At 49.4% G+C, this 12,841-nt stretch overlaps 7 protein-coding genes; 4 read left to right on the top strand and 3 right to left on the bottom strand.

Annotated features, from left to right (window-relative positions):
* Positions 1 to 105: 105 nt before the first annotated feature.
* Positions 106 to 2,927, top strand: CNAG_01318 (sodium/hydrogen exchanger 3). XM_012193588.1 has 9 exons: positions 106 to 337; positions 394 to 565; positions 630 to 704; positions 765 to 841; positions 890 to 1,096; positions 1,156 to 1,388; positions 1,444 to 1,646; positions 1,695 to 2,674; positions 2,738 to 2,927. Exons 1-9 carry the CDS (start codon positions 276 to 278, stop codon positions 2,829 to 2,831), a joined length of 2,103 nt encoding a protein of 700 aa, XP_012048978.1. The 5' UTR covers positions 106 to 275; the 3' UTR covers positions 2,832 to 2,927.
* A 56-nt stretch (positions 2,928 to 2,983) lies between these two features.
* Positions 2,984 to 5,131, top strand: CNAG_01319 (hypothetical protein). XM_012194078.1 has 4 exons: positions 2,984 to 3,725; positions 3,785 to 4,099; positions 4,157 to 4,650; positions 4,704 to 5,131. The coding sequence occupies exons 1-4, from the start codon at positions 3,073 to 3,075 to the stop codon at positions 4,964 to 4,966; spliced, it is 1,725 nt and encodes a 574-aa protein (XP_012049468.1). The 5' UTR covers positions 2,984 to 3,072; the 3' UTR covers positions 4,967 to 5,131.
* Positions 5,002 to 6,637, bottom strand: CNAG_01320 (large subunit ribosomal protein L17). XM_012194079.1 has 5 exons: positions 6,532 to 6,637; positions 6,396 to 6,480; positions 6,279 to 6,341; positions 5,771 to 6,226; positions 5,002 to 5,707 (listed from the first exon to the last, which is right to left on the bottom strand). Exons 1-5 carry the CDS (start codon positions 6,594 to 6,596, stop codon positions 5,408 to 5,410), a joined length of 969 nt encoding a protein of 322 aa, XP_012049469.1. The 5' UTR covers positions 6,597 to 6,637; the 3' UTR covers positions 5,002 to 5,407.
* Positions 6,638 to 6,765: 128 nt separating this feature from the next.
* On the top strand, positions 6,766 to 7,991 carry CNAG_01321 (acyl carrier protein). XM_012194080.1 has 5 exons: positions 6,766 to 7,020; positions 7,236 to 7,374; positions 7,438 to 7,457; positions 7,528 to 7,537; positions 7,598 to 7,991. Exons 1-5 carry the CDS (start codon positions 6,814 to 6,816, stop codon positions 7,603 to 7,605), a joined length of 384 nt encoding a protein of 127 aa, XP_012049470.1. The 5' UTR covers positions 6,766 to 6,813; the 3' UTR covers positions 7,606 to 7,991.
* CNAG_01322 (hypothetical protein) lies at positions 7,945 to 10,007 on the bottom strand. XM_012193587.1 has 8 exons: positions 9,932 to 10,007; positions 9,815 to 9,895; positions 9,664 to 9,771; positions 9,321 to 9,613; positions 9,088 to 9,258; positions 8,783 to 9,033; positions 8,600 to 8,725; positions 7,945 to 8,531 (listed from the first exon to the last, which is right to left on the bottom strand). The coding sequence occupies exons 1-8, from the start codon at positions 9,964 to 9,966 to the stop codon at positions 8,022 to 8,024; spliced, it is 1,575 nt and encodes a 524-aa protein (XP_012048977.1). The 5' UTR covers positions 9,967 to 10,007; the 3' UTR covers positions 7,945 to 8,021.
* A 144-nt stretch (positions 10,008 to 10,151) lies between these two features.
* CNAG_01323 (ubiquinol-cytochrome c reductase subunit 7) lies at positions 10,152 to 11,280 on the top strand. XM_012194081.1 has 4 exons: positions 10,152 to 10,248; positions 10,300 to 10,444; positions 10,784 to 10,903; positions 10,957 to 11,280. The coding sequence occupies exons 1-4, from the start codon at positions 10,199 to 10,201 to the stop codon at positions 11,089 to 11,091; spliced, it is 450 nt and encodes a 149-aa protein (XP_012049471.1). The 5' UTR covers positions 10,152 to 10,198; the 3' UTR covers positions 11,092 to 11,280.
* CNAG_01324 (hypothetical protein) lies at positions 11,147 to 12,837 on the bottom strand. XM_012193586.1 has 10 exons: positions 12,670 to 12,837; positions 12,567 to 12,591; positions 12,486 to 12,508; positions 12,384 to 12,406; positions 12,241 to 12,312; positions 11,791 to 12,184; positions 11,710 to 11,735; positions 11,546 to 11,651; positions 11,409 to 11,485; positions 11,147 to 11,334 (listed from the first exon to the last, which is right to left on the bottom strand). Exons 1-10 carry the CDS (start codon positions 12,711 to 12,713, stop codon positions 11,207 to 11,209), a joined length of 918 nt encoding a protein of 305 aa, XP_012048976.1. The 5' UTR covers positions 12,714 to 12,837; the 3' UTR covers positions 11,147 to 11,206.
* Positions 12,838 to 12,841: the final 4 nt, after the last annotated feature.

Raw genomic sequence — 12,841 nt, 5'->3', positions numbered from 1 at the left:
TAGATCTGTTTTATCTGAAGAAGAGGGGCGGCAGTTGGTCGGCAATGGCCGATTCTACGTGTATGTCAGATCCCACCAGCTCGCCGAATCTAATTGCGTTCTGGGCTGCCGTATTCATTGCCATATGTTGGCATTTCAGCATCTCCTCTTCCCCGTTTACTGTCCCATATTTTCTCATATTCCATACAGCTGTTCAGCACAGTCGTTCCCTCCTCCAAGCCGCATTGGCCACACAGCAGCCACGCCCCCCGTCTCCGGGCCAAACTTCGCTCAACATGTCAACAGCCCCTACTGATACCGAGATCTTGAACCCTGCAGATGAAGAGTTCTACGCATCGTATGTTTCTTCCTACAGCCAATACTCATCACCAGCTTATCACTGTATCATTGAAGATGGGGTCTCTGCATCCTCTGCCTACTCCTGATCGGTGCACTTATATCTTCATACTACCTGCAAGTTAAACGAATTCGTGCAGTGCACGAAACCGTCATTTCCATCTTTGCAGGAATGGTGGTGGGATTGATTATACGGCTCGCGCCTGGACACATGATTAGGGACATGATGGTATGTTAAGCATCCCTCATTTGTACTCTAACCATCGTGAATGAGCTGACCGATATCACTACAGTCCTTCAAGCACACATTCTTCTTCAACGCCTTACTTCCGCCTATCATTTTAAATTCTGGCTATGAACTTAAACAGGCACGTGCGGGTCTTTTAGCTTTAAACATTGACATTGCTGACGTCTTCATTTGCCAATAGGAAAACTTTTTTAGAAACTTTGCTGTCATATTGACGTTTGCATTTCTCGGTACATTTATCACTGCCGTTGGTATTGGGTACGATCCATTCCTCTCATCTTTCTGACACTACTAACCCTTGTTCAGAGTACTAGTCTATATTTGGTCTTTCCTCGGGCTTGAAGGCCTCAAATTTACCCTTCTTGAGTGTCTTATCTTTGGCTCAACTTTGTCGGCAACCGACCCAGTCACCATCTTGGCCATTTTCAATACCGCCAAAGTAGACCCTAAGCTTTACTCTATTATCTTCGGTGAGAGTATCCTGAATGATGCTGTTAGTATTGTCATGTATGAGTGAGTGATTAAATCGAGACCAAGATTAGGTTTGGGTCCAGCTAATCAAAAAATATCAGGACCCTTTCTCATTTCCACGGCGAGGATATCTACTTGTCTTCGCTTTTTCACGGAGTCGGCATATTCCTTTTCTCATTCCTCATCTCCATGGCCCTTGGCGTCTCGTTTGGATTAGCATGTTCTTTGGGTTTGAAACACTCTCATCTTGCAAGTTACCCTCACATTGAAAGCTGCATAATCACCCTCGTCGCGTATACAAGTTATTTCTTCAGTAATGGTATTGCCATGAGTGGTAAGTTCAGCTGATTTTGGAAACTTCTATGACTTATCAATCACTCTCGCCATAGGTATCGTGTCTCTGCTTTTCTGCGGTATTACTCTGAAACATTATGCGTACCATACCATGTCTCGGCGCACTCAGAGAACAACCAAATACATGTTTGGTGTTCTCGCTCAACTGTCTGAGAATTTCATCTTCATCTACCTAGGGCTGAACCTGTTCACTCAGGATGTTCAGGTCTTCAAGCCACTATTCATCCTTGTTTCCGCTGTAAGTCCTTACAAGAATTAAAGGGATTATAATGTAACCATAGTATAGATTGCTGTTATGGCTTCACGCTACGCAGCCGTTTTCCCCCTGTCTGAGCTTATTAACTGGGTATTCCACACCCGTGGCCAGCGTGCTGAAGAGATACCTCACTCCTATCAGATGATGCTTTTTTGGGCAGGCCTCCGAGGAGCCGTTGGCGTTGCTCTTGCTGCGGGCATCACAGGCGAGAATGCGGATGCACTCAGAACTACGATATTGGTTGTAGTTGTCTTGACTGTCATCGTGTTTGGCGGTACTACGTCGAGAATGTTGGAAGTACTGGGTATTAGAGTAGGAGTGGAAGATGAGGACGCTTCGAGCGATGATGAAGAACCGTGGACGGCTCAACTAGGCCATCTTGCCTTGCAATCAGGGCCAGGCTCTCGTCGCTACCCTTACAGTTCCCAGAATAATCGAGGATGGGAAAACCCTTCCGACTTTGATCTCCAATCATCCGAAGGGTCGCCTTACAATCAAACGCTCAAGCTTTCGCAATCACGTCAAGCTCGCAGTAGCTCTTATGGTCAAGGACGTTATGGCTATGGCGTGCGATCAGGTTTCTCAACCAACAGCGATGAGAGTGACGAGGAGGTGCTTCCATCAGCTGGGCCTTCAGGCTCGTATGGAGATGGTTACGACCCTGAAGCAAATGCCCCTGGACCAAGTTCAGACAGTAGAGCTGGAGAAGGAAGAGGCCCAAGCATGATCTTCCGTGACGGCCAATGGTTTACCGCACTGGATGAGCGATATCTATTACCGCTATTCTCTAATTCTGTCACTGCTCGTCGGCACCATGCCAAGAAAGCAGTCAGGAAAGGAGTATTGGCCGCCAGTGGAGCTGGAGCGGGAGGTACATCAGGGACAGGATCGAAATCTGGAAGTGCTTCAGGGACACCCCGAAGAACGAGTCTGGAACTTGGGGATGACGGATACGGAGGTGATGGAGAAAGTGAAAATGGGAAGAACAAGGGTTTACCCAGGACTTTCAGGTGAGTAATGGTCGTAGACGACTGCAGCTTTACAATTGAGGCATGGCTAAGCTTTGATCACAGTGGCTCTGTCTCGGATTTCTTCTTTTCAAAGACTGAACCGTCGCCCCTACCATCTGCTTCTTTGTCGTTAGACGAACGGGAAAATAGGCGTTAAACGGCAGGACACATGCCGAGAAACGAATGATGGCCTGATGTATATGTTTTGTTTTTGGAAAATGACGATTGGGTTACGTAATTGCATTCATGTTCCTCCACCTGTTCTGTGTCGTTTGGCTTCGTTGTATACGCTTGACTGATAATGTTAAAGTTGCGTCGCACACATCTTGTTCGCATCTGATTCGCCATCCTTTGGCCTTCTGCATGCCGTTGTTGCCAAGGGGAAGACGTTAACCTTCATGGACAAGCCTTCTCTTCCCGAGTACCTAGTCGGTGGCCGCTACTTTCACGCAAAGACTCGACGTCCTGTTACCCTTCGGTACATTGGCCACCTTCCTCCGTCTCCACTACCACTAGATCCGCCTTCTCAGGTCTGGCTAGGCATCGAATATGACGACCCATCGTTCGGCAAACATTCTGGCGTCTATCAAGGAATTCAGGTGTTTCACACTAGAGAAGAAGGCAGTGGGGCGTTCCTCAAGTTTGCGGGAAGACCACTTCAAGAAGGCAAAAACTTGGTACAAAGCATAGAGGAAAGGTATGGGCCGATTATTCCCATAGACTTGGGACAGTCTTCTCAGATATCAGACAATGTACATCCCAACAGCAAAGAGCTCATATTAGGCTCATCGAAAGGCTCTATACTCGTTGAAACCCCTAATAACTGGGCAAATGCGCGAAAGAGATTAGGTAACCTGGAAAAGCTGAGAATCATGGGATTCGAAGACGAAGGAATAACCGAATTGGGAGGAGAAAACAACCTTAGAGACATCATGAGGACTAGGTTGCGAGGTGTAGAATGGTTAAATCTGTCAAGAAACCTTCTGAAAGGGTGGGAAGAAGTCGCGCAGATTGTGGGGTGCTTCGAAAGACTACAGACTCTGACTGTAAGGTATGTTACGTGATATCCGTACACGCCAAAAGTCGTTTGTTGATGGTTTGCGTCAAAAGCCATTCCCGATTCGAAGCACTGTCAAACAACCTTCCTGATGACACAAGACAACGATTGGGGACCCTTAGTAAGATAAGAGAGCTTCATCTTTCAGACTGCTCAACAACAATGAAAGAGGTTGTATTTCTAATTCCGTTTCTCCCCAACCTTCGGGTATTGCATCTTGAGGCCAATCGTACAATATCGACTCTTTCGTTGGATGACGAAGAGTATCAGATACTCGATCGTTGGAAAACGTTGAAAGAGCTTAGTCTAGGAGGATGCCGAATCAACCGATGGGACGAAGTAGCTGTCATTCTAAAACATCTGTCAGGGTAAGTTTCATTCCTTGGTAACAAATTGTTGTCATTGACCCTTGGATATCAAATCAGACTAGAATCCCTTGACTTGTCATTCACACCTCTTCCACATGTGTCTCCGCCTTCAATCACCATTTACGAAAACATTAGGAGCTTGTCATTACTCGGATCTTGCCTCTTGCGTTGGGAGTACATTGATCATATATCCCAATACTTTCCAGAATTAACCTCATTACGGTTCTCGCTTTCGTCCGACGCGATATCCTCTATCACTACAAACGGCACTCAAAACTCTCCCACAGTTATCTCGGCCTCAACCGATCTCCAGCGCGCGTTAATAATCTCAAAGTTCCCGAATCTTATCACTTTCAACTCTACCACTATCGCACCTTCTGAAAGGCGAGATACAGAGCTCTTTTATATCAATCACGTCAAGTCACGTATATCTGAGCATCCGAATGAAAGAGAAAGTTGGGGTCGATATGTCGAACTGTGCAAAGTTTATGGAAGGGACGAGACATTAACGAGGAAAAAGCCTGAGGCTGGGCTAAAGAGGAAGATGATCAGTGGGTGTATTCCTGTCCGTCTCGCGACTCTCTTAACGCCCCATCGCCATTAGCCCTCCGTGTCTTCAAGCACCCTACCGATCCTTCTCCCGGTACACTTGCTTTGTTACCTTCATCTTCAATAAAGTTACTGCAACAAAGGGTATCACGACTAGTGGGGGCTACGGCTGCCGCTTCGCTACATCTCTGGACTGTAATAGAAGAAGGGGGAGAACTGGAGAAAGTTATTGACATCAGCAAGGAGAGGGAAGGCAACGACTGGACCGTAGGATGGTGGTTTGAAGACGGTGACTGCGTACTTGTAGATGGATCATGAATACGACACTGTTCAAGGGAAACTTTTAAGATGTAATACTCTGTGTGAGAGGATGGATAATCTCACTTATTCATCATGTCGGATTTGTGAGCTATATTGCATCGACATGAGAAATCAGTTTCGGGAGCAATTGAAAGCTCTTCAACTATTCAATGAAAAAAAAATAATGGAAAATGCCGGCGATCGGTAAAATGGCTGATGTAAAGGATAAAATATAAAATGCCCCTTATTGCCTGGGACACTAGACGGTTTCGCGATAGACCAAGAACACACCAACTTCCTGCTGGACAAGCTCATTTCGAACAAAGACCGCTACTCCCATTAACCATAATCGATAGCCGCCTCAAGTCCTCATACTGTATTGTATCCACTGCCCAAGGACTTCCCACATTCCGGACGACAACGGACTTTTGAAATTAATGGGAATAACATGCATGGAATCTAAGCGTCAGCGTTCGACGTGACCACCTCGCCCTTGACTCCGTCCAGTCTGTTGGACTGTCCCCAAAGCAACGGGGTTCTATCCAGTCCGCTCTTGCCCGATTTACTTCGAGCCAAAGCCCCGCGAGCTAACCCTAAACCTGTATGGGCGACTGACATTCCGGACAGTCGTTCGCCGGCATGTACGTGCTTGCCGGATCTAGGATGGTTCAGGCTAGGGGCACGGAACGAGGGCTTCTGTAGCTCAAGAGCAGGTTTTCGAACACCCCCATAGGCTGAATCTTCAACAGTGACGAGGTCCTATCACACATCAGTGACTGAGACGCTATGAAATGGATAGCAGCCAAGAAGAAGAAAACTCACAGAAAACTCTGTAGCTTTAGCCTTGAACAACTTTTTATCGTCTTCACTTCGGTACCTCAGGACTTTTGCGACATCTCTCTTGGTTTTCTCGGATAATCCCTCCCATTCGTCCACACTACTTTCAATTTGCTCCCAGCTATCCATTGCGTCTAAACTCTCCTTCCCAGCTGTCCGCGCTGTCATTTCAAACTTCAAATCTCTTGGCCCGTCGACCAACGTCAAGATGGCATGAGGGGCATTATCTCCAGGTCTACGTCCAAATTTGTGGATCCGAGTATATCCTCCCGGACGAGCAGCATATCTGGTCGCGAGGGTGGTGAATAACTTGGGGAGAAGGGAGGTGGGTGGGGTAAAAGTTTCGGGATCGAGGGATTGAGGATGAGCAAGCGGAGGAAGGGTAGGTGTAGGGTTTGATGGGGAGGGAGTGTACGACGATGATGGGGCGTGGTGTGCGGGCTGCAGTGTGTTATCGCTATGCAACGATAGCCCAGTATGGACCAGGACATACCATGAGGTAGGCAGTAGCTTTGCTCTTTGCCTGATTAGTGCCCTTCTTGCCGAGCGTGATAATCTAGAAGAACGTTAGTAATCTCATGGCAGCGATATAGGCCCACAGAACACGTACCTTTTCGGCCATTTTTGCGGCCTCCTTCGCCTTTGGCAGTGTGGTCTTGATAGACTCATGGTGCAGCAAGGCGGAAACGAGATTTCTGCGAACTGTCAGCCGGATTTGGACCTGGGCGAGTACGGGGTGCGCTCACCGGAGGAGTGCAATTCTGTGTGCTGGCATCCTGCCGAGCTTGCGTTGGTGTATGCCGTGCTTCATCTTGAGGAGTGTGGGTGTAGAAATAAAAGTAAAAGTGCCGTGTACAATGTATAGCACAGTTATGCTGTAAGTTGCGAAAACGGGCCAAGGACGAAGCGCCACTGCGGGGAATTTCGGCGATATGATATATATGGGTATCGTTACCTCATGCGGCGACATCATTCCCGTACAGAGATCATCTCATCTATACTTCTTCATCTCATCTTCATCTCACGACATGTTCCGCACTCTTCCTCTCCTCCGCACTGCCCGCACTGCCCTCAGGCAAACGGCCCCCATCGCCCTCCGACCACAGCCCCTCGCCTTCTCCCTCAAGCCCCTCGCTGCCAGGGGTTACGCCGCTGCCGCCGGTCTCAGCAAGGACGACATCACTGTTAGGATCCTCGATGTTTTGAAGAGCTTTGAGAAGGTTGACAGCAGCAAGGTGCGTGGCTACGCTTTCTCAGATCGTTTTTGGCGGGCGGCCAAGGAGGAGTGGAGGGACTTGTGGTAATAGCGGAGCGCTGATTGGGTAAACCGAATTATTATGTTGCTATCCCCTTTTTCGTCGTCATCTCTTGGTTCACCACGATCTTTCCATCATTTTCGCCAAACCTTCTATCTATGTGTACCCCCCCGCCGACCGACCGCGGCTTGTAGCTCACAAACAACGCTTCATTCACCAGCGATCTCGGCCTTGACTCTCTTGACGCTGTCGAGGTTGTCATGGCCATTGAAGAGGAATTCGCTATTGAGATTCCTGATGCCGAGGCCGATGAGATCACAACTGTCCAGGATGGTAAGTGTGACGACATTCATATCATGATATTATCGGTGCTGACCTTTTTTTTTTTTCATCCAGCTATCAACTATGTTGCCAACGTGAGTAATGTATCGGACAGTTTGTCGAGAAAGATACTGACGCCATGACGACTATTTGCGGAAACAAAAGACCTCTGAAGGTAAGCCAATATCATGTATCTGTTCTTTGGGAATCTAAACACTGATTGATATGACTGCAGCGCATTAATTATTCTAGTGAGGGTGTTTTGAGTATGCAGTTTTTTTATTCATAATCTACACTTTGTCGAAACGGCGGCTTTCTTCATTTTCCTGAATACGCTGATCGAAGGGAGGTGGTGTTCTGAGACTTGCAGAGTCTTGTGGTTGTGATGAGACATTGTGTCATGTCGTATTAAATATCCCATTGTTTGTGCTCAACATGTAACAACTGATCAAAACGCGTCCCTCGAGTCAGTACCACGCCATGTGAAGCGTCGAGTTGCTTGTTCGGCCAACTAGGGTATCGATTCTGTTTGCATCAGTGTCGGGGCGCGGATCTGGGAAAAGTGTCCGTAGGATGGGTCGAGATGAGTTTGGTAACCATGAATGCATGATGATATGGAAAACACCTCCTACTAACTTGAACGTCCCTGTTGCGGATTGCTACAGTTCAACTTCCATCTTCATTTCCGTTTGTTCATCGTTTCCACCCGGGTCCTTGACACCTAGTCTGGTACCCTCTTCGTTCTGCTCGAAGTCCAGCCTACTGGTGTCTGTCGATTCTGGTGGTGTGGCTACCTGATCTTCAGATTGAGAGTCTTCTTGTTTTGCCGATATAGGCTCAACAAGTTGTTGTTGGTCGTCGACCGCACCTACGCCAGGACTTGCGTCTTCCCCACCCACATTCTCCCGCACCCAGGCATAACCTTTGGGGGCCTTTTTCCCGTTGGCCAGTCCATTGACTGCTTCTGGCTGTGGGAACGGCGGGGGTTGCCGAGGAGTTTCATCGTCCTCCTCCGCAACCTCGCGGCCTGCACCGCTGACCCTTGTGCTACGTCTTTCACCAGGGATGACAGGGCGTCCGCGTGCATCCAAAGTAGAGTATGATTCTTCGTCTCTACCGGACTGACGGGAAGGGCGAGATGATCTGCGGGTAGGCAGTGGTTCTTCATCCTGGGAGAATAGAGAGTTGATTCTCAGTACATTTTATTCTGCAGCGAGAAGAGAAAACGAATATTTACCTCATCTTCATTTCCATAGATGTAATCAACCTTGCGGACGGGCCTTCTTGTTCGCGTCGAACGCATCTCCGCGGCTTGCTGTAATTGTACAGCCTGGGCTATCTTCCGTTTGGCCCTTTGAACCCTCTGCATCCCCCCGTTGATCAGTCTACTTTTTCCATAAAAGATCGAAAGCAAACGCACCGCTTCTTCCTTTTCTATTCTCTCTACTCTATCCTTCAGAATTTCTGCCAATTTCTTTTCGTCCTGTACGCCTTTAATAAACCTTCTATGCCGGCTGGTCGCTTTTTCCTTCTTTGTTCCTTCCTGAGACTGGCCGCCATACTCTTCGACCTCTACAATGTAGGCAAAATAATCATCTCTGGTGTGAGTAAAAGATTCCATGGGGCAAGGTCGCTTGAAGGGATTGCCGGAGCGGTATAATCGCCACGAATCTGAACTCCATATATGAGCAACACATCGAGCATAAATGACAAAGAAGGACCGACCATCAAGTGCCCATATCCGTTGACGATTCCTATTTTGACCCAAAGGTTCTATGCTGATGGAAGGAGCTTCGTCCTGCTGAGGCCTTTTGGAAGCCGTTCCTTTTTTAGATTTGGCCTCTGGGCCTCTTTTGGCATTATTTATAATAGTGCGGATACGTTCCGAGTGTGTTACTGCTCCTGTCGTCAGCGAACATGCCACATGCACCTGCTATGCAAGCGAGAAGGAAACCGACACTGCCAGTCCACCAGTTGTCTCAGTAACCTAGCTCTCTCGGCCCAATCAAGTTCAAACAGGCCTCCGCCCTTCTCTTCCATCCTCTTCAACGGATTCCGCTGTACCCTGTCGGCTGCTGGCTCGCCTTGATACCTCAAGCGACCCAGCTCTGCACGATCGGGATCGTCGGTGCAGCATGAACCGCGATTCTCCTCGTTGATGGGCCACGGCCGGTCCCACACGGTCCATTCGGACGTGGTAGCGAGCTGGTCGGAGATGTAGTTGGACAGGTAGGACTGGATGTTTTCGGGACTGCATGCTGTGAGCGGGGCGGACAGGACGCGTGGACGGAGGGGACGTACTTGAGGTTTCTGACGGCGGGGCGGAGGTTGGAGAGGAAGCATATGAGTGTGCTCTCGAGGAGGTCGTCTGGGCGGGTGGCGACTGGCTGGCGGAGGGAGAGTTCGAGGCTGCTGCGGTGTGAGCTGGGGCGGGCGGGGGGAGACGACATACTCTTGCTGGGACTCGAGGCGGGGGATGCGGTGCCTGAGGTTGAACGCGGTGATGAAGGCCCAGACGTAGGCGACCTGCCAGCTGGGGGGTGAGCTGCGCCGTGTGCGGGGGACTTACTCGTCCTGCGGGGCGTCTGCCGGCGGCTGCGACATCGGGCGTGCTGGGTGTAATAACCACAGTAACGGTGATAATTACAGATGGCAGCGCGGTCGGCGCGATGATCATGGTGCCCAGCAGCGGCCACCTCCGCACCCGCCCGCCACGTGGACTATCTCCGAAACGCCGCTCGGACAGGCTCGCGCTGCGCCAATGGCAGGGAGGGCAATGAATGCTCCTCGGACAGCAACGTTCACTACCAACTCCAAACCCACATCGCCATCCACAATGCCCTCAATCGCCAAAATGGTATTCGGCAACGGCCCCCTCGGCCCGTCGTACGTCCTCCGCCCACGTATACCCACACGCTCGCTAACCGCGCTCTCTAGCTTTGCCCCCTGGATCCGTCAGTACCCCGGCGTGCAAAAGTACTGGGCACGATGGTCAAACCTCTACAGGCACGCGGCAGGCTACCGACAGAAGGGCTACCTCCTCGACGACTTGGTGATGGAAGAGAGCAAGACTGTGCAAAAGGTGAGCAGAGATCTCTGGCCTTGCAGGTGGATTGCTTGGGTGCATGTGTTTCAAGCAGAGCAAATGGATGCCGCGAGGGTTTGCAGATCGGTGCAAGAGTCGGCGACGCAGAAGAGGACCGAGCCGCTGCAGAGAAAGAAGAAGAATGGGTTGAATCGAGCAGGTCTGCCAGTTGGCGTTGGCGTGCCGTCTCTACCCTTATGCGGCCAATCCGAATACACCCTCAAGGAAATCCTTGGGAACAAGGAACAAGGCAAGGGAAATTCAAGCAAAAGCCTTGTATTGGAGGAAGACGCACGGAGAGAGAGAAAGACAGCATCAACTGACTTGATTGACTAGGCGCTCTCCCGTCTTCCCGAGCGAGTCGCTTACGACCGAGTTTGGCGACACCGACAGGGCATTATGATGTCCATGCACCACACCGACCTTCCCAAGAGCAAGTGGACCCCCCCTGAAAAGGTATTTACTCGCTCCCAACCATTTATCTAGCACACCGCTGATCAAGATGATAGGACGAACAATACCTTACCCCTTACATCAACCAGGTACTTGCGGAGGAACAGGAACGAGCCGACTGGGATCACTCTGTCGTCGAGAGGATCAAGAAGAGGCAGGCTGGCAGGAAGAACCCTTTTGAGCGCGTCTAAGTTGGGCGTGCTAATCGGGCGGGGAGAGGAGGCGTTGTGGCGCAGTTGAGTGTGTAGACTGCCGTTGGGTTATAAAATGCATCGCATACCGCATCAAAGTAGGATTGGCTACAGATCATCTCTCTTCACGGTCATCATGCAGTGCTCTAGACTCGTCGTCATTTTCGTCATGAGCGTCAAATTCCACGCCTGTTTGGTTCGCAGGAGGGTTGGCGCCATAGATGATACGCTGGGCAAAGACAGCTGAATATATTCTATTTTAGCTTTTTCTTTTTCTCTTTATTCCGCTTTCAACTCGCTCAACGCGCGTAGCTCACCAGAATCCCAGCAGACCAGCATGATGGCGGTAACCTTGAACTGAATAGGGGAACCCCTCATGAAAAAGTAAACCGTCCTGCGCACTTGGTGTAAGGTTTCCTCGGTAACAGAAAAAACTTGGGGACAATCAACCTACTTGAAAGCGTCTCCAAAAAACCAGCCTGCAAGAGTGGATGCTCGAAAGCCATAACAGGATTTGTTACGGTAATTGGCTATAAATTGAGGGATGGGCAGGGTCGATTCTTTTTTTTATGATCAGTCTCGAGCGATTTTGGGACTTTTGCGGACCGGAACATTTACCTATTGTAAGAGCGATGAAACCCAAGCTACCCAATCATGATCAACTTACTTGGCACTTGCCTTGTGTAGCTTCACACTCACGCATCAATATACCATGGCCATCTTCCAAGGCCAACCTGCGCTATCCCGAGAACAACAATAAGTCCAGCCAGGAACTCGAGGTATGACCCGTAACCCGCCCACTGCCAAAAGTCAAATGGTCTTCTTCCTTCTTTGAGTCCTTGTATAGTCGATTTGAAACCTTCTTGCATAACCGATTTAAGACCTCGTCGAACAGGAACGTTGGGCGGCTGCGATGAAGATGGTCCGGAATACTCATAATCTTCGGTGTGTGCTGGATTCGCAGAGGGTGGTTCCGTAGGTTGTCGAGGAAGGGAAAAGTATGACTGTTCTGGTGAAGCCCGGGAGTAATGGAGGCATATAGCAAGGAGGAGGAGTTGTGAGACTATTAATAAAATAGACTGAAGCAGTAATGCTAACCATAACAGTAGTCAGATTGTATTACCGTGATATAACCTGAACGCAGCTTACGGATTTCAAAATGCTCTCCCAGCCAAAAGAATATACGGATTATGTTGGCGATGATTATAACACCGCAGACATCTGATCGCATCAGTTCGTACAGCCAGGTTACCTGAAAGCTTCTTTGATACCTTGAAGCTACGTTTACATACCTTGAGAGAACCCTGAAGAGTCTCTAACAGCACCCCGTGGATCAGCTGCACACTTGGGACCGTACATCTCGTCGATGCTGGAAGGGCCACAAAAAGACTTACTTCTTTTTTATAATACTGATAGCCTGGGAATAGATGGTCAGTCGCATGCTGCCGTTCAATCCGCGTCTGAAACATACGTACTTGGTCAACATATATTAGGGGCGGTCTATGAAACTTGGTCAGTTATTTCATCGATATGGTATCGAGCGCTCCAGGAGGGGTTATTCCCGGTGACTATACGCACCCTACGGCCATGCCTATAGCTGCGAGGGTGGAGATGATCGCCATCGAGGCAATGGGCGCAGACTACGTCGTTGAACTGGATAATTGCAATAATTGTAGCATGTATTTTTGACAACTTGAACGGATGTTGGATACTCGTTGCTGGCGGTGGAGGCGGGCGGTGGAGAACAAGT

The sequence above is a fragment of the Cryptococcus neoformans genome, chromosome 5, assembly GCF_000149245.1.
Source record: "Cryptococcus neoformans var. grubii H99 chromosome 5, complete sequence".
Taxonomy (NCBI): Eukaryota; Fungi; Basidiomycota; class Tremellomycetes; order Tremellales; family Cryptococcaceae; genus Cryptococcus; species Cryptococcus neoformans.
This window is presented reverse-complemented; position numbering and strand designations above follow the sequence as displayed.

Bases quoted from the DNA above. Each gene is read 5' to 3' on its own strand.
- CNAG_01322 (XM_012193587.1), bottom strand. From the start codon at position 9,966: ATGTCGCAGCCGCCGGCAGACGCCCCGCAGGACGA. The intron at 9,772-9,814 runs GTATGTCGTCTC...ACACCGCAGCAG, and splicing joins CGCCTCGAGTCCCAGCAAGA to CCTCGAACTCTCCCTCCGCC. The intron at 9,614-9,663 runs GTACGTCCCCTC...CACAGCATGCAG, and splicing joins CCCGCCGTCAGAAACCTCAA to TCCCGAAAACATCCAGTCCT.
- CNAG_01320 (XM_012194079.1), bottom strand. From the start codon at position 6,596: ATGAAGCACGGCATACACCAACGCAAGCTCGGCAGGATGCCAGCACAC. The intron at 6,227-6,278 runs GTATGTCCTGGT...AACACACTGCAG, and splicing joins AAGCTACTGCCTACCTCATG to CCCGCACACCACGCCCCATC. The intron at 5,708-5,770 runs GTGAGTTTTCTT...GATGTGTGATAG, and splicing joins CTAAAGCTACAGAGTTTTCT to GACCTCGTCACTGTTGAAGA.
- CNAG_01319 (XM_012194078.1), top strand. From the start codon at position 3,073: ATGGACAAGCCTTCTCTTCCCGAGTACCTAGTCGGTGGCCGCTACTTT. The intron at 3,726-3,784 runs GTATGTTACGTG...TTGCGTCAAAAG, and splicing joins CTACAGACTCTGACTGTAAG to CCATTCCCGATTCGAAGCAC. The intron at 4,100-4,156 runs GTAAGTTTCATT...ATATCAAATCAG, and splicing joins ATTCTAAAACATCTGTCAGG to ACTAGAATCCCTTGACTTGT.
- CNAG_01318 (XM_012193588.1), top strand. From the start codon at position 276: ATGTCAACAGCCCCTACTGATACCGAGATCTTGAACCCTGCAGATGAA. The intron at 842-889 runs GTACGATCCATT...ACCCTTGTTCAG, and splicing joins ATCACTGCCGTTGGTATTGG to AGTACTAGTCTATATTTGGT. The intron at 1,389-1,443 runs GTAAGTTCAGCT...CTCTCGCCATAG, and splicing joins TAATGGTATTGCCATGAGTG to GTATCGTGTCTCTGCTTTTC.
- CNAG_01323 (XM_012194081.1), top strand. From the start codon at position 10,199: ATGCCCTCAATCGCCAAAATGGTATTCGGCAACGGCCCCCTCGGCCCG. The intron at 10,445-10,783 runs GTGAGCAGAGAT...TTGATTGACTAG, and splicing joins AGAGCAAGACTGTGCAAAAG to GCGCTCTCCCGTCTTCCCGA. The intron at 10,904-10,956 runs GTATTTACTCGC...TCAAGATGATAG, and splicing joins AGTGGACCCCCCCTGAAAAG to GACGAACAATACCTTACCCC.
- CNAG_01324 (XM_012193586.1), bottom strand. From the start codon at position 12,713: ATGGCGATCATCTCCACCCTCGCAGCTATAGGCATGGCCGTAGG. The intron at 12,313-12,383 runs GTATGTAAACGT...TGATGCGATCAG, and splicing joins CTCTTCAGGGTTCTCTCAAG to ATGTCTGCGGTGTTATAATC. The intron at 11,486-11,545 runs GTAGGTTGATTG...CCAAGTGCGCAG, and splicing joins TTTTTTGGAGACGCTTTCAA to GACGGTTTACTTTTTCATGA.
- CNAG_01321 (XM_012194080.1), top strand. From the start codon at position 6,814: ATGTTCCGCACTCTTCCTCTCCTCCGCACTGCCCGCACTGCCCTCAGG. The intron at 7,021-7,235 runs GTGCGTGGCTAC...CGCGGCTTGTAG, and splicing joins AGAAGGTTGACAGCAGCAAG to CTCACAAACAACGCTTCATT. The intron at 7,375-7,437 runs GTAAGTGTGACG...TTTTTCATCCAG, and splicing joins GATCACAACTGTCCAGGATG to CTATCAACTATGTTGCCAAC.